Raw genomic sequence first — 18,085 nt, forward strand, 5'->3', positions numbered from 1 at the left:
TTTCAAAAGAATTCTAATTGATGGAGGAGCAGTTGTTAATGTGTTACCAGCCAAGCAAATGAAGAAAATGGGAAGAGGCACGGAGGATCTTATTCCCACAGACCTCACGGTCTCTAGCTTCTCAGGCGCTATCACCAAGACTCATGGGATATTGCCTCTAGAAGTGGATTTGGGATCTAAACAGATAATGCTGGCATTCTTTGTGGTGGACTGCACTTCCACTTATGGGGCCTTACTCGGAAGAGATTGGATCCATCAAAGCCTGGCCATACCCTCCACTCTTCATCAACAAGTGGCTGTTTACCATGAAGCGGGCACAGAAGGACCAGGCTTTTGGGAGATGGTAGAGGCCGAATCACGGCCATTTCTCCCCACAGCCAATGTTGCGGAAGCAAGTTTCTACAACCCCAATGTAGGAATCTTGAAGTGTTCAGGAGCTGACGAGAACAGCCGCCCTACCAAGGTGACGGCCCAAAAGCTTTTGGAACAAGGAATGCTCCTTACTAGAGAGGAGTGGGATAGACCTTGTATCCTCCCAAATCCCCTACACCATCAATGACTGAACAAAAGAAGAGAGATCAGGTAATGGCAGTCAGATCCCTGATTAAAAGACTATTGGTGTATGGGAAAGGAAGAAGGCAAGAAAGGGAGCTCTTGGACAGGGAAGAGCAGGAATGGCAGGTGGGAACTTCAACCAGCCAGCATGAAAGCAAGAAGGAATCTTGCAGAGATGAACTGGATAGGGCCATTCAAATGGCCGAGTGCATATATGATCTAGACGGGCCAGACGACTTGCCCGAGAGCCCGGAGCTGGTCGAATTTTTATGTACAGAACCAGATAAGCCACCACCAGAAGTCCAGGATCATCTAGAAGTTATTAATTTAGGAACAGAGAAGGATCCAAGACCAATACAGATCAGTGGTTTATTGAGGGTTGATGATCGAGCAAGGATTATTTGTCTTTTGCAAGAATTCAAAGACTGTTTTGCTTGGCATTATACCGAGATGCTAGGGTTAGATCCAACCTTGGTGGAACATAGAATGCCCATCAAGGAGGGATATAAACCTGTCAAGCAAGCACCACGAAGGATGTCAAATGAGATAGAAGAAAAGGTCAAAGAAGAGATTGAAAGGCTAGTAAAAGCTGGCTTTATCAGACCAACCAAGTATGTGGAGTGGTTAGCCAACATTGTAACCGTTTTAAAAGCTGTAACAAAAGTAGTACGATGTTGTGTGGATTACAGAAATATTAATGGCGCTACACCAAAAGATGAATATCCCATGCCCATGGCCGATTTATCCATAGATGCAGTTGCAAAACATAAAGTCCTATCTTTTATGGATGGGAATGCCGGGTATAATCAGATAAAGATGGCTCCAGAAGATATACACAAAACAGCTTTTAGGTGTCCCGGTCATGTGGGGGCATATGAATATCTGGTCATGCCATTCGGGCTCAAGAACGCTGGTGCAACTTACCAGAGGGCAATGAATGCCATCTTTCATGATCTAATTGGCCAGAGCATGGAGGTATACATCGATGACATAGTGGTGAAGTCCAAGACAGAAGAACAGCATTTGGAAGATCTCAGACAAACATTGACAAGAATGAGGATCCACAAATTGAAGATGAATCCAAAGAAGTGCGCATTTGGAGTAAGAGCGGGCAACTTCTTGGGATTCCTGGTACATCAAAGAGGTGTAGAAGTGGACAAGAACAAATCTCGGGCAATAATGGAGTCACCTTCACCCACCAATAAGGTACAACTCCAAAGGCTACTAGGCAAAATTAACTTCTTGAGGAGATTCATTGCCAATTTAGCGGGCAAGATCCAGCCGCTAACTCCTTTACTAAGATTAAAAGATAAAGAGAACTTCGAATGGGGACCACCGCACCAACAGGCCTTTGACAGCATCAAGGCCTATTTGACTTCTCCACCAGTGTTGGTGCCACCTCAAAGGGGAAAGCCCTTGAAGTTGTATATTTCTGCCTCAGAAAAGTCAATCGAGAGTTTGCTAGCCCAAAATAATGAAGGCGGGAAAGAACAGGCCGTATACTACCTCAGTAGAATTCTGACCGAGGTGGAGACAAGATATTCTCCAGTGGAAAGATTATGCTTGGCTCTATATTTTACTGCCAGCAAGCTAAGGCATTACATGTTGCCCTGTCATGTACACATCATCGCCAAAACAGATGTGATAAAGTACATATTGTCAAAGCCAATGCTAGCAGGAAGGATTGGGAAATGGATTCTAGCATTATCAGAATTCAGTTTTCAGTACATACCCAAAAGGGCAGTCAAAGGTCAAGCAATTGCCGACTTCCTGACCGAGCATCAAGAATCTCAAAGTGAGGTGATCAATATCCCGGGAAGCTTAGAGGTTACTAGCATTTGGATCCCGCCAAGAGAAGATATTTCGGGCAAAGAAGATTGGGTCCAGCAAGAGATAAGAAGAGTAGCTGGTCTCTGGATCACTCCTTGGAAGTTGTATTTCGATGGATCTCACACTCAGAAGGCTTCAGGAGCTGGGATAGTAATTGTAAACCCTCATAGGGTTTATCATTATTATTCATTTCTCCTCGACTACGAAGGAAATACTAATAATCGGGCAGAGTATGAGGCCCTAATAATTGGTCTGGAAATCCTGATGGATTTGGGGGCAGCAGAGGTAGAGGTCTTTGGTGATTCAGAATTAGTAATAAACCAGCTAAATTGTGAGTTCAAGTGCAGACATATCACTATGGCGGGGTATTACTTGGCAGCTACGCAATTATTGAGTTTCTGGGATTCTGAGATATCAGTCAATCATGTTCCCAGGGGATCCAACTTAGCGGCCAACGAGATGGCACAACTAGCCTCAGGAGTGCCAATACAGGAGAGGAAATATGGGGTAGATGTCGAGATCCAAAGAAGAAACCTTCCTTCTATCTTAGAAATGGGATTCAGTCTGGATATAATGGTTCTAGAAACCGAGATAGAAGATTGGAGGTCACCTATCGTTCATCATTTGAAGAATCCCTCTTCGCCTACAAGCAAGAAGAATAGACAGCAAGCCACCAAGTATGTCTTATGGGCGAAGAACCTGCTAAGAAAAACTCCATATGGGTTACTATTGAAATGCTTAGGCCAAGAAGAATCCATGAGAGTAATGGCCGAAGTACATGAAGGAATATGTGGAGCACATCAGGCTGGGACAAAGATGAGATAGTTGCTTAGAAGGTACGGTTATTTCTGGCCCGACATGGAGAAAGATTGCAAGTCTTATGCCCGAGGTTGTGAAGAATGTCAGAGGCACGAACCTCTCCAACATGTGCCTTCAGTACCTTTAAATCCAGTAGTCAGGCCTTGGCCTTTCAGAGGATGGGCGATGGACTTCATCGGGCAAATCTATCCAGCTTCTAGTAAAGGGCATACCTTCATAATTGTAGCAACGGATTACTTCACCAAGTGGGTGGAAGCATCAGCAGTAAAATCCATAAACTCAGCCACAGTCAAGAATTTTATCGAGACCAAGATTCTGCACAGATATGGGGTGCCCGAAACCATAGTAACGGATCGTGGGCCATCTTTTATTTCAAAAGAAGTTGAGGAATTTGCAAGCAAGTACAAAATAAAGATGATCCAGTCCAGTCCGTACTATCCTCAATCAAATGGCCAGGCAGAAGCCAGCAACAAGATCCTGGTCAACATTATCAAGAGGATGGTGATTGATAATCTAGAAAAGTGGCATGAGAGGCTGGGGAATACGTTGTGGGCGTACAGAACTTCCAAGAGGGGCAGGAACTGGGACAACTCCTTATGCTTTAACTTTCGGGCAAGATGCAGTGCTCCCCATGGAGATCAATGTTAGTTCTGTTAGAATTCAAAACCAATTTGGGTTACATAGTGAAGAATACATCGAAGCCATGTGTCAAGGAATTGAAGACTTAGATGCAACCCAAATTGAGGCTTTGAACCAGATTCAAGAAGGAAAGCGAGCCGTTGCCCGAGCTTATAACAAAAAGGTGAAGATGAAGTCTTTCAAGGAGGGAGACTTAGTATGGAAGACAGTCATCCCACTAGGAGCTCAGCTTCAGGGCTTTGGAAAGTGGAGCCCGACATGGGAAGGTCCTTTCATTATTCGTCAGGTATTGGATAAAGGAGGATACTACTTGGCGGACCTCGAAGGAAATGGGCAGAAACATCCCATTAATGTTAAATTCTTAAAAAAATACTATCCTACATTATGGGATGTTAGAGATTGTTACATTGAGGATGGGGCAAAGTAAAGCAGGCTTCGGGAGTTTCATATGCAGTGTTTGTTCATCAACCATTCAAAGAGGACAGAAAGACAAAAGCTGAAATAATATTTATTTCATGTCGACAAATTGGTGAAATTAACAAAAGATTCAATTCCTACATATTACATTTGACTCTCTCTGGATATAGTGATGTTTTCAGCTGGTTTCCGATGCCTTCATGAAAAGGGTCCAATCAGGTGATCGGGTTGTGCGGCCAACATGAGCCTGGTAGAGGATCCTCCGACAGGACCGTCACCATATGTGATGGTGAAGCCCGACTTATCACCGCAACAAGCAGGAAGACAAGCCTTAGAGAGGAAACCGTCTGACCAAGAGTGTTGGAGATAGCGGGGTGTTCGACCAAGGGTGTTGGAGATAGCAGTCCTTTGATGAAAGCCCTCTTTCTCACAAAAAGGGAGTTTTAGGAAACCCCACTCAAAACCTGAGGAACTCATCTCTCAGTTTTTGAACGCTCGAGAAAAATGGAAGAAAAGAGTGAAGAGGATTTGATGGCTTGACAGAAGAAATTCCGAGCCAGAATTTATAGAGCCCCCAGAAGATAGTTCAAAGGTCGTGAGGAGAGCAAGGGGCACAGGGTTGCCTTCATCCTGTCTAAAAAATTCAAAGTTCCAAAAGATTGAGATACACGCATGCTGATATTCAATCAATGTTGGCGCTTGGGATTCCAATCTTAACATTAATTGAAGGGGGCACTGTTTGGATTAAAACTTGACTTTGGGCTCAAGAAAGGAGTTAGCCCAAAAGGGGGCCCGGAAGGAAAGTCAACCGAAGCCCAGTCAAAGCCCAGAAAGCAGAAAGGGCCTTTTCTGACTTAGTGCAGCTCATGAAGACCACTTGCTTACCTACCCAAGGGCCAAGTGGTATAGACTGACCAGCTACACAGCCCATAAAGTACTTTATGGTGGCATTACATGTAAAATAGCTGATGGGTCATCACCCTCAAACCGCATTCGGGTAAGGCTGCTGTTACAGAAGGCCAAGCCGAGTTGTCTATATAAGAAGAAAGAGAAACCAGGAATAAGGACACTCAATCAAACAAACAAATGCAAGCACAAACTCTGCTCAAAGCCAGATTTGCCTTCAAAACGAAGCTGTAGTCAGCCTTCATCCCTCTCGGGACAAGCCTTCATCCCTCGCGGGATAACCCTCCCTTCAAACCTTTGTAATAGCTTTGCTACTCTGTTCAACCTTGCTGTAGTATCAATTCATCTTTTGTAATCTCTCTCTCTATCTCTCTAAGCTTTCAGACCCTTGACAAAACTACAAAGATAGGAACCTACAAGACGAGCAGCATTACCCGATAAGGTTTAACCTTGCCCGACCTTCTTTGCTTTGTTCTTGTCTTTTCATTCATTAAGCCTAACAATATGTTGTATACTTCCAGTTGTATGCAAGTTATTTCTAGCAATATGACTATTAAAAGGCTTTCTCAGTACTTGAATCCGATTTGAATATATCTTCAGTGTTCAAACCAGATCCAAGTCCTAAGCCCTCGGGCATGTAAATCTGATCAGTTAAAAGTCCTTGGCCTCAAGGCATAAAAAAGAACCTTATGTGGACTTAACCCATCCACGACAGCCCTTGATAAACGAGAAGTCCGAAGTTACTTGGGGAGCAAGTAATCGACCTACCCTCTAGTTTTATTTCTATTATATTATGATTATCATAGAACGCTTAAGCATGGAATGGATTATGATGGAAAGCCTCAAGGCCTACACCTAAGGCCCCACAAAGGCATCCATTTGGATTCATTCCGTTCTGCGATCTAGAAAGTTTGAGTATAGGAACGAACTCTGATGGGAAGCCTCAAGGCCTACACCTAAAGCCCCATAAAGGCACCTATTTGGGTTCATTCTACCTCTTGGACTCGAGTAATCAGAAGTATAATAGTTAGAAAACTCCTGCAATCACGAGAACAAATATGATGTGTTCGAGCACTGGTTTAGTTATTTATGGGAAGCCTCAAGGCCTACACCTAAGGCCCCACAAAGGCACCTGTTATAACTAACACGGTTTCTCGGATATATACATATATACAACTAAAACTCGACATCCATTTTACATCTGCCATGCTGAAGATGGCAGTGGCACGCCTGAGTACCTAAAAGTTAACCTTGATTGTGAGCATCAAGGCCTACACCTAAGGCCCCACAAAGGCACCTCTCAAAGTTAACTCTGTCCTTCTCTTTCAGCCTTGCCCGAAGAGTCTTGCCCGACAAGACTTGCCCGACGAGACTTGCCCGACAAAGCCCGACAGTGAAGCAGAAGCCCGACAGCAGCCCTCAACCAGCGCCAACCTCCCGGGGAGCTGTGTGCTCGTCGGCCAGGAAACATCCCCGACGGAAATTCCTGACGCGAACAGTATCTCTATAATATTATGTGGCGTTGTCTTTTTTCTTCATATTTTTAAAAAAAAAAAAAAAGTTTATTGAATAAGTTATCGATGATAATATGAGTTTGGAGAGTAACGTTTAGGGTTTGTGTGATAAAATAATGGGGATACAAGCACCAAGAAGCTTGGAATTTCCGGTGGGTGTCTAAATTCAACGAAAGAGAGCGGTGGTGAAATCCGCGTCACGCTTTCTTCCTCCTGTTGCTGGTCCGCAATTATTCTGCTGCCCACTTTTTATTTTTTCAGGTCCACGTTTCCTCCCATTCTTTTTAGCTTATTATCCAACATATTTTTTCGTTTTTTTTTTTTTTTTTGACTAAATACCCAAGCGAGCAATTGCTGGGAAGAATCCTTATGTAATGTCATCACGTCGACGCATAGTTTATTATTTTTCAGTGCAGATATGACGTCTGAAACATAAAAATGAACTTTGTTACAATAGTAACAATGTTATTTTGAGTTGTTAATAATACCTTACAATTACCTGTAAACTGACGAGTATAATGTAAAATAGTTAGATAATAGACAGATGGTCATCGAATTTCAGGAAGAAGTGAGGATATCAAAACTTCCTCCCTCCCTTAATTTGCATGATTGCATCCTTGTGAATAAAGGGTTGTACTTCACACCACTTAGCCAATGATATTGGCAGCTAGTCATCCCAATTCCACATTGACCAATTACCAGGAGCTAGGCTAGATCACCTCTGATATGATAGGTAAAAATAAACTTCTCACCCAACAGGCTGTCCATAATCCAAAAGTTGATAACGGGTACTTCCTCGAACCTTCTATGATCTTTATCGGTGCGCAACCAATGTGGAACTCAAAGTATCACAACCACACACTCAGCCACAACAGGTTCGTGTGTCAACCCCAAGTACCACTACTACAAGACAAAACACGTAATTGACATGAAACAATAGGTCAAGTTGCCTGTATAAATGATACTGTGTAACCATCCAACCACTTCCCCCAAGAGAAAGATCAGCTAGAGAGGTTCCCATGACCCAGTGTGGAACTCAAGCTAGGTATCCCATACGTTAAGAACCTACAACACCATCTTTGAGTTTGTTATTTGAGAAAGGAGAGAGGGCAAGAGTTGGATGTTTTTATGATGTCTGAGTTGTTGAGTATGAATTCTTTGTCGAGAAAAGAAGGAACCTTGTATATGCTTTTAAGAGCAAAGTCATACTAAGACAATAGTTGCCCCCTCAATTGGATGGCAATTATTGTCTTAATAAATAGTAACTACTTGAGTCTATTGTTACCCCATAAATGAATTCTCCGCACTATTGGAATTAAAAAATTATTTTAAAACAATTAATATTATGTTTACTTTTGAATAAGACTTTTAATCAATTCTGTCATGTCATATGGCATTATCTGAAATCACAATCCTAATCCGTCACACCACTGTTCATATTCTCTTAATTTTTTTTTTTTTTTTTTTTTTTTTTTTGCAATCCAAATACCCAAATTGTGCCACATTATGACACAGGCTTTTTTCAGATTTTTATTTTTTATTTTTTATTTTTTTAAATGACAAATTAACATGGACCGTCAAATTTGGATAATCCAACGGTTCACGTGCATAGATGGCTGCAATGCAGACCTTAGCATAGCACAACGGGCTTGTCAACTCACTCGCCCAACAATTCACGTGTGTGATCCATGCGCCTGACGCAAAATAACAAAGTAGTTGACATCATTATAACATCAAATCAGCTAGGTTGGGCTATTCATGCTCGATTGAGCTGTCAGGCTCTGCTTCCTTCCACTATTGCCTCAACTGATTGGGCTTGGGTATAGAGGATTTTGTTGGTTGTGGGAAGATTCAATCATCCAATTGATTGTTGGGATTGGGAGGGGTGAACTTACTCTGAGTAATTAGGCGATTCCTCGTATTAACAATTGGTTTTATGGTGGAACTCTAATTTTTTCATGTTATTAGAGTATGTTGTTCTATTTGTGGAACCCAATAGCCACGAGTGCTCTACATCACCCGATTTGCATGTGTTGTTCACATACGAGGCTTGAAAATTCGTCACACGATAAGAGGCGTGTTGAGAGTATCCTTACATGTGATTATAAGTAAGTGGATTACTAGTTAGATTACCAATTAATTTTACAGTAAAACTCCAAGTGGAAAGTGCTCAACCACTAAAAATATAAACCCTAGCGTTAATATACTTTATTATGTTAAGGGAAGCCAAACTGATTAGCACTAGTTGGTGTGTGTTGTGTTAGCTAGTCATCCATTCTCTTCTTTAAAAAGTTCAATATTGGAAATAAAATTTTCATTAAAGAACACTAAGAAGGAACAACATGATCTCTTAAAATTTTGTTAGCGTTTTAATCTTTCAATTCAGATCACACCATATGCATATATTAAGCACTGTAAAATACACACACACACACACATACATACATACATACATACATACATACATACAGATACAGAAAGCATAGATCATGCTTTAATTTGCTTCTTTGATAATTTGATGAGTATTGTATGCAAGTAGGTAGCTTAGAGAATTGGTGCTTGCTTGGGTGAGGGCATCAAAGAGACGAAGACCCAACAACACCAAGACCACCAAGTGGGTTGGAACTTGGACAGAGCCATGGGAGACTGAGGCACTAGTCGAACTGTGGAACCCATATTGTTTGGGGCGAGGAAGGTTCCGTGGGCTCCACTCCAAATGCGGCGAGACGCAGCTTTGCAAGTTCCCCTAGTGACTCCACCACTCTCTCCTTTTCTCTCTCTTTTTCTCATCTCTTTTTTTCATTTCTACTATTTGTTTAAATGGATAATTAGGTTTAACTTGAAAGAAATGTGAGAAAAAGAATTGTAAGTTGGTGGCTGACGTCAAATATTCCCTCCAAAGAAACCATAGTTAAACATTTAGGAAATATGTGGAAAATAAAAATAAAATTTGTGGTGGTGGTGCTCAAGTGGATCCCACCCACTCCCAAGATAGGAGGAGGAGGTAATGCTGATTGATGCTCAAGTGGATGGAATTCTATAAAGGAAAAGGTGGAACTAAAATATTTAAATACAAAAATGCTACTGCTGTTATTTATTTATACCATCATTTTTATCATTTTTTTTATAGAGATGGGTTCCACACAAGGTATAAAATATCAATGATATCGGAAATATCGGTAGTCCAAAAACACGGAAATATCGATAGAAATATCGGGATATTATCGATATCGATAAAAATTGAATAAAAACCATGAAAATTGTAAGAAAAACTTGGAATATTTTATTGAAACTTTGCATGATGTTTATTTAGTCAATTATCTATTAGTTTATCACACAAAATTGGAAGGAAATGTATTGCATGATGGATTTAACTGATTTAAGTTGATTATATAAAGAGCTGGCAAACATTTTGAGTGTATTTAGAACTATCAAATTAGTCATTTATCCTAATTAAATCTGAACTCTATATCTGGATTTCGAAACCCTCTTAGGCTGCCACGTGGCAGCCCCCAACACTCCTCACATTTCTCTCTCTCTCCCCTACCCCGAGACCCTATTTCCTTCTCTCACTTACTTCCACACTCTCTCTCTCTTCTCTGCATTGTCTCTCTCTCTCGAAACCCTCTTACCTCTCTCCCTCTCTTGCCGTGACCACACACACACGCAGCAGCACCATCTACTCGACTCGAGCAGCTTAAGGACACCACCATCATCACACATCATCAGTTTTCTCTCTCCCGCCTCTGCAAGAATGGCAGAGCCCATAAACTCTCCGGAAAGTCTTCTTTGATATCTCGATTAGGTAAGTCTCGGATCTCTCTCTCAGTGTTAGTGTGAAGCTCAAATTAGTTCGATCTGCTGCACTGCACAGCAGTATAAGTCCTTCGTTCACCACCGCAGAAAGAACAGACAGAGAGTGAGCAAGCGGAGGGGAGACACACCACACCCATCCCACCATGACCTCCACCACAGTGGCGCACACTCCGGCGAGCACCATCACCACCTGTGAAAGGCGCAGATCTTGGCAGAGAGGCGCAGATCTTGGCAGCTACGACGACGGAGCTCGACTGCCGTTTCGACGACGAGAGAGAGAGCGATATTATCGATGTGATAATATCGCGATATCATCACGATAATCAATTGGAAGCATGTGAAAATATCGCTGTTGCAAAAAAACGATATTATCGGCGATATTTCGCCGATAATATCGATATTTTATACCTTGGTTCCACATAAGTTAGCAGGCCTTACCTTTATTAGAGAGATGGTATAAATACGTGATAAGAGTAGTATTACTCATCCAAATTTGATTTTATTTAGTAATATTGTCACATCCCGACCCAGGCTCCCACCACATCCTGGGCTCGACTCCACCGTAGCACGATATTGTCCGCTTTGGGCCTCGACTACGCCCTCACGGTTTTGTTTCTGGGAACTCACACGAGAACTTCCCAGTAGTCACCCATCCTAGAAATGCTCTCGCGCGAACTCGCTTAACTTCGGAGTTCCGATGGAACTCGAAGCCAATGAGCTCCCAAAATGCCTCGTGCTAGGTAGAGATGGAAATATATATATATAAGACTTAGAGGATCCACTCCCCTAGGAGATGTGGGATGTAACAATCCACCCCCCTTAGGGGCCTGACGTCCTCATCAGCACACTAGCACCACACTGTAGAATGGCTCTGATACCAAATTGTCACATCCCCACTTGGGCCCCCACCACATCTTGGGCTCAACTCCGTCGTAGCACGATATTGTCCACTTTGGGCCCTGACCACGCCCTCACGGTTTTGTTTTTGGGAACTCACATGAGAACTTCCTAGTGGGTCACTCATCATGTGACTGCTCTCGCGCGAACTCGCTTAACTTCGGAGTTCCGATGGAAACCGAAGCCAGTGAGTATGTACATGCCTACCTCCCTATAGCACGAGGTCTTTTGGAAGCTCACTAGCTTCGGGTTCCATCGGAACTCCGAAGTTAAGCGAGTTAGCGCGAGAGTAATCCCATGATGGGTGACTCACTGGGAAGTTCTCATGTGAGTTCCCAGAAACAAAACCGTGAGGGTGTGGTCGGGGCTCAAAGCGGACAATATCATACTACGACAGAGTCGAGCTTGGGATATGATGGGGGCCTGGGCGGGGATGTGACAAATATCTACTCTTTACTTTAAGTTTTGGTGGTTTTAAGTTTTAACTAATCACTTGACTTTGTTGATGAGTTTACTACCTAATTAGTATATTAAATTGGGGTATCTCAAATTATGCTTGCTTTAAAATAGAATACGGCTATGCTATTGTCACTCTTTATACAAGCTTTCAAATTTAGAGTGTACGATAAATTTTTTAGAGTATTAATATTAACTTATACACTAATATTATTAAACATACAAAACAAAATCAAAATAAGGAATTTTATTTGGGAAAGTGCTAGCAACCTTTGTATTTGGACATTTTCACTTTTTCAATTGACACGTTTATTAGACAAAAAAAAGAAAGATTTTTGCTAGGAATTAACGATGAAAAATAGTAAATATAATTTCAAAGACATTAAAGGTCTTGTTTGTTGCGTAACAAATGACACGTGTCATTTGAGGTAGTGAAAAGGTTCAAATCCAAAAGCTAGTGCAAATGTTGCAAGTATTTCTATATTATTTATACAAGCAAAGGATTGTCGTGATAGTTAAGGCAATTTATCTTCAATTCATTGGCTTTTATATTGAAACACAACTCTTCTCAATGGTGTAAGTTATTGTAAAATATCACTCGTAATAAGACGTTATGGCTTCATATTTATAGTAATACAGAAATGCTAAAAGGACCTTCTCAAAAGTTAAACTCATTGGGTGTCATATTTAAACACAACTCTTATCAATAGTGTAAGTTATTATAAAATATCGCTCGTGATAAGACATTATGTCTTCGTATTTATATTAATATATTAATGCGAAAGGAACTTTCTCAAAAGTTAGACTTTTCGTGGATCTCTGTGATCTCATATTTTTTACACAATATTTTATAACGTTGATACAAAAAATAAATTAAAATGTGAGTATTAAAACTCATAAATAGTTCCACTTGTAAAAGAGTCTCATTAGATCATCTCCAAAAGAGATGTCAAATCCTAAATGGAATGCCATGTAATTAAATTTGAAAGTAGAAATAAGTTTCAACTAATATGTCAATCCTGTGTGAATTGATATATAAGTTTTCATATGTCAAATTTAGCATATGAGAAAATATGATGTCAAATAATTTTTAATTATTTTGTTGTATGAATCTCATTAATGCACTAATTATAAATCTTGAAAATTTATTTTTATATTAAGTTGTACAAATTTTATTGTAATAAAAAAAACATATCAATTGAAAAAAAAGAAAACCTAATATTACCACATCAGGTATCAAATTAATATTTAACATTTATTCGTTGGAAATACTCTTAGCATTTCGCTCTCTTAATAATATAGTGATAGGACAGCCAAAATCGACGCTGACAATGGTCCGTACTATGTTGGCATGCCATTGGGTGAAAGAGACGCACAAACTAGAAGCGTCGTAAGCAGTGGGTCCCGCCAAACACGCCCTCTTTTGATTCCTTCTGCGTCTCTACAGTTTCGTTTCTGAGTTTCCCTCTCTCTCTATTAGATTAATATTTCTCTCACTTCCATACGCCCCTATCCGTTCTCCAAAAGCCGCCTCTGCCGAAAGCCCCCCACAACTCCATGTAGCCACCCTCAATTTTTATGCTTCATATCATTGCTTTTGTGTAACTATGATTTTTGGACAATGATTATCTTTCCTTTTTTTTTTCTTTCTCTTTTTTTTTTTTTTTATTTGAACGGTCACGATTAAACCACATTAATATCTTATATTAATTTTTTATAGAAAGAGAAAGATAAAATAGATAATGCAAGAAAAGATGATGGAAAGGTATGGAAAAATGAGATGAGAGAATCTTATTCCATGATTTTTACCCTTCACTATTCAGGTTTTACTACAAATATCATGTTTTTTTTTTACTGCGGATCTAGCATGATGACCATAGGTTAAAATAAGAATTTTACCAGTGATTAAATCAGCAGCTTCGTAGTTTGACTCAACGTAATAAGTTAGACTGTTTAACAGGTAAGTAATGTCTATATTCTATCATAAGTACGTTGACTTGCAATTCTAAAAATCGTGGCGGTGATCGATGTTGCGTCGGAATGAAAGGTCTCATTCCATGTATTGAGATGAATGATGAGTTATATGCTTGATTGTTCATTTTTTTTTCCCTTCGATGAATGATGACCGGTGTACGTAGAAGAAGAAAATTAATTGACCTAGGGTTTGAGAGTTGAATGATCGAAAAGGACCTGAGAATATTTTAGGAGTTTCTCTCCAACTACGCAAGCATTCATGTAATACATACTTGCACTTGATCAATCAACTGCAATTCCTTAACCAAGTTTTTCAGTATAGACTATTGGGTACAACTTAATTGATCATTCTAATTTCTAATTCCAAGTTAAGAGTTTCTGCGTGTTTCAAACAATTAAACCCAAAACGTCAATCATCTACAACATTTTCGTTACATTATTGTTTATTTAGACACATGGAATTGAAAAAAAAAATGTGGATTCTACCACACAGTACGTAATTCAATACCTAAATGCACTAGTTAAACCCATTCATTTTTCATTTCTCGATTAATGACTTTCCCAATTCAAAGCAAGTATTTTACGCTCACATTACATAAACATGCATAAGCTAAAAAGCGAGTGTTAAAATTCTAGCCTCATTACCTACGCAAGAAGTGGATTGTTTTGGGATACATGTAAGAAGTGGATTCCCCTGGTGAATACAAATTTCTTTTCCACCCGCTGTGTGATTCAAAACCTCTCATTTCGTAATATAGCTTAAAATAATAAGATGGCTTTTAAATTTCTCTTAGGATTTAGGTTTCACCTAAATTATTCACCAAAATGTAATAAAGAGAGGACCAAATCAAAAGAAAGACCTACAAAAATGGGAGGAGGATTTAATCATTTTTCCTTCCCTTCTATTTAAACGGTCACGGTTAAATCACGACAACATTTTATATCGATTTTTTTTTATAGAGACAATAAAATAAAAATAATGCATAAAAGGAGAGGAGTGAATGAGATGGAAATAAGAAGGGAGATGATCCTACTCAAAAAAAAGGTATAATTCCCTGCATTCGTTCATTCGTAGCCTGCCAGTGCCTGCCACAAAGTCAAATAATAAACTCTCTCATCTCAGATATCTGAAAGTAGAAACCGAAAAGGATATAATTAGCATTCATTATATGAATATTTATTACTGTCACACAGACACAGAACTCTGAGATATAGATTAGCTAAAAACACTAAAACGTAATTAAGAAGCAGATTAAGGACCACCGACAAACTCTCATTTTTCTCTCCCTTTCTTTATCTCTATAAACAGTAAGAACAAAAAAAGAAGAGAGAAATCCTGTGCCGGAGATCAGCAAAACTCGCCGGACATAGATTCCGGGAAAAAAAACCCAAACAGATAAAACTAGGGATATTACAGCAGAGAGTATATATCCGCAGGCGTGAACGTCATATTCACCAACAAAAAAATGGCGGAAGGGAAGGCTCCTCAGGGGAACAAGTTGAGAAGCTTTCTCTCCGGTCCCACGGAGTAAGAGGACCGATGGTGATCCGCGAAGCCGCTCTCGAAGCACGTTGTGACGCCGGACTCCTCCGAGTTCATGGACGGGGTTCCGGGTCGTCGGGTCTCGGGTTTGGGCTTGGGTTTGAAAGACATGGTTGGGGTCAGCCGGAGATCCAGATCCGCGTGGTGCTGGAGCTGGAGTAACTTGGTGGACGACTCGTCATCGGCTGTGGACCGCTTGCGTTTCGGCGAGGAGGCCCTGGCGGACCGGGAGCTGGGGAACCGGGAGGAGGAACCGGAGTTGTGACTCGGATCTCGGAGCCTCCACATGTCCGTACAGTTGATGACGCCGCCGACGTCGGCCTCGTCGGCCTCGTCGAGAGTGGACGCTCCGCCGAGGAGCTCGGGAATCGGCCGGAGCGTGCCGCCGAGGAGGACGGTTTCGACGGCGGCCTGGCAGACGTGCCAGTTGCCGGTCCAGAGCAGCCCAACCGCTCCGTTGACCGGATTGACCGTACGGCCGCAGGCTTCAAACAACAAGGACTGAAACAGAACTGAAAACAAACGAACAAAAATCAGAAACGAAAACATGGGGAAACGGAGTGGTGAAAACGAAGGGTATAATCGGAAAAATAACGAACCGGGTCGTTGGGAATCGGGGACGGCGGAGATGAAGGACATGAGGCCGGCGCGGCCGAAGAACTTGGCGACGAAGACGGTGGCGTGGCCTTGGGCTTCGGGGGTTTCGATCCACTGGAGGCAGGGGCGGAGCATGCATGACTCGCTGCAGCCCTTTCGGAGAACTCGACAGCCGTTGCAACTCATGATAAGAATCCTTGTTCTTGTCGTTCGGAGATGTCTGCTTGTGGTGGTGAATCACTCAAAATCACATGAGATACCTTTCAGTCCAAGGAAAGTACAGAGAGAAACAGAGAGAAGGTTTGAGAGAGAGAGAGAGAGAGCGAGAGGGAGCGGGGGAGAGAGAGAGCAGGGGAAATTAAGCTAAGCTGGCCAAGGAGGGCTGGGGAGGGTGTTATATAAGTGGAGGAGAGAGAGAGAGAGAGAGAGAGAAAGAGAGAGAGAGATGGTGTGTTGAGAAGTGGGGGTGTTTGGGTACGGGTGTGAAGAGAGAGAGAGAGATGAGGAAATTCCAAGGAGTTGGGCGAGAGCGGCTCCGTGTTTCCGCGCAGGATGTTCCTCCACCGTTGGATTCTTTGCTTTTGATTGTGGGAACACAAGAGAGTGGAATGTGGATTATATTGTGATGGGATTGGATATTGGGTAATGGGTGATGTTAGAGACCCAGACACCGTATATTTAAAAGGAAAATTAATGAAAATGACTTGAAAATTTTGAGTTTTAATGATAAGGACAAAATAAATGATAAAATAAATAGTACCAGGATTGACTTTTTAGTGTAAAAATATGGTTTTTCGTTAAAGTGAACAGTACCGAATACTTTTCATTAAAGTTCCCATATTTAAATCGTATTTTGTAAAATTATATCGATTGATAGTTATATTTTTATTTAAATATTTTAAAAAATAAATTTAACTAACAACCGTCGCATCATATAATTTATAAATTAAAAAAGCTACTAGCTGCTTCTCATTTCTTTTTTTGGACCCTTTGATTTGCCCTATGCCCTTTGGCTTTTCTTTTTTCTTATCTTCCACTTGCTACAAAGGGTTGCGTCACTCACAAAATAAACAAAACCAATAATAAAAAATGTATGGTGTAATTGGATTAGATTCTTCGTTTAACAATTTAAATGAGGGAAAAATAATTTCCAAACGCTATTTCTTTACTTTTCTTTATTTTTAAATTTGGATTATATAAATTAAAAAAGAATTAAGAAATATAAATAATAGAGATGCGTAAATTAAAAAAGTCACGGTTATCCATCAATTTCGATCATTTCTTCATTCAACACGTACAAGAAAAGAACATTGCTCGACTCTTTACTTGCAAAGCATATTTTTAAGTCATTACTTGCAAATTGTACCAATAATTGCAAATTGCATTTTTCAATCATTATCCGCGATTCATAATTTAATATACACCAATAAATAACATGTTAAAACTAAAACTTTGAATCGTATGAATTGTGATTTGTAATTAGAAAGCCCAACATTTGTCAAATCATAATAATTAATTGTGATTAGTTTCATTATTATCAAGAGAATGAAATGGATTGGTCCATGACTGATTCCATTGTAATTGTATGGTATGGGGTGCACATGTAGGGATAATATTTAAGCATATTATCTAATTAGTTAATTAGAGAAGATGATTAATTATTGCCTATTTATAAAATAACAATAGATGGCATTTGGTAGTGGGGGAGGTCGAAAGGGATATGGTATTTTAAAAGGGGATTAATCATTGAGGGCCTTGCTTTGTGCGAGATCAGGAAGCAGAGACACACGAATAAGCAATATCGGCATTGTTTAGGGTTTCGACGAGTTTTTGAAAGCTGCAATTAAAATTAAGCATGTAAGACATTGCCTGGGTGGGGGTGGTATGGGGGCAAGTCAGTAATCAGGGTTCGTATTTTGGTGTCACGCTACCAAACATGGAGTAACATGGAGGGAGGGAGGTGCATATGATTTAGATTCTCTCAAGCTTTAAAATCTTTTCTATCTTCCATGAATTTTAAAGTCACTTTATTCTTTTTGAGGTTTCAAGTAATAAGAAACATTTAAATGAGTTTTTAAGAACATCTTGAGTCTCTATATAGGAATAATCACCATATAAAATG

At 40.5% G+C, this 18,085-nt stretch overlaps 2 protein-coding genes across 2 annotated transcripts; one reads left to right on the forward strand and one right to left on the reverse strand.

The window, feature by feature from the left end:
* Positions 1-585: 585 nt before the first annotated feature.
* On the forward strand, positions 586-3,210 carry LOC139191291 (uncharacterized). The gene is made up of 2 exons (XM_070811881.1): positions 586-1,166; positions 1,407-3,210. Exons 1-2 carry the CDS (start codon positions 586-588, stop codon positions 3,208-3,210), a joined length of 2,385 nt encoding a protein of 794 aa, XP_070667982.1.
* An 11,752-nt stretch (positions 3,211-14,962) lies between these two features.
* On the reverse strand, positions 14,963-16,603 carry LOC103403884 (LOB domain-containing protein 37-like). Its single transcript, XM_008342737.4, has 2 exons — positions 15,966-16,603; positions 14,963-15,878 (listed from the first exon to the last, which is right to left on the reverse strand). The coding sequence occupies exons 1-2, from the start codon at positions 16,147-16,149 to the stop codon at positions 15,310-15,312; spliced, it is 753 nt and encodes a 250-aa protein (XP_008340959.2). The 5' UTR covers positions 16,150-16,603; the 3' UTR covers positions 14,963-15,309.
* Between the last annotated feature and the right edge of the window lie 1,482 nt (positions 16,604-18,085).

Source organism: Malus domestica, chromosome 02 (assembly GCF_042453785.1).
Source record: "Malus domestica chromosome 02, GDT2T_hap1".
NCBI classification, from domain to species: domain Eukaryota; kingdom Viridiplantae; phylum Streptophyta; class Magnoliopsida; order Rosales; family Rosaceae; genus Malus; species Malus domestica.

Bases quoted from the DNA above. Each gene is read 5' to 3' on its own strand.
- LOC139191291 (XM_070811881.1), top strand. From the start codon at position 586: ATGGCAGTCAGATCCCTGATTAAAAGACTATTGGTGTATGGGAAAGGA. The intron at 1,167-1,406 runs GTATGTGGAGTG...AACAGCTTTTAG, and splicing joins GGCTTTATCAGACCAACCAA to GTGTCCCGGTCATGTGGGGG.
- LOC103403884 (XM_008342737.4), bottom strand. From the start codon at position 16,149: ATGAGTTGCAACGGCTGTCGAGTTCTCCGAAAGGGCTGCAGCGAGTCA. The intron at 15,879-15,965 runs GTTCGTTATTTT...GTTTGTTTTCAG, and splicing joins CCCCGATTCCCAACGACCCG to TTCTGTTTCAGTCCTTGTTG.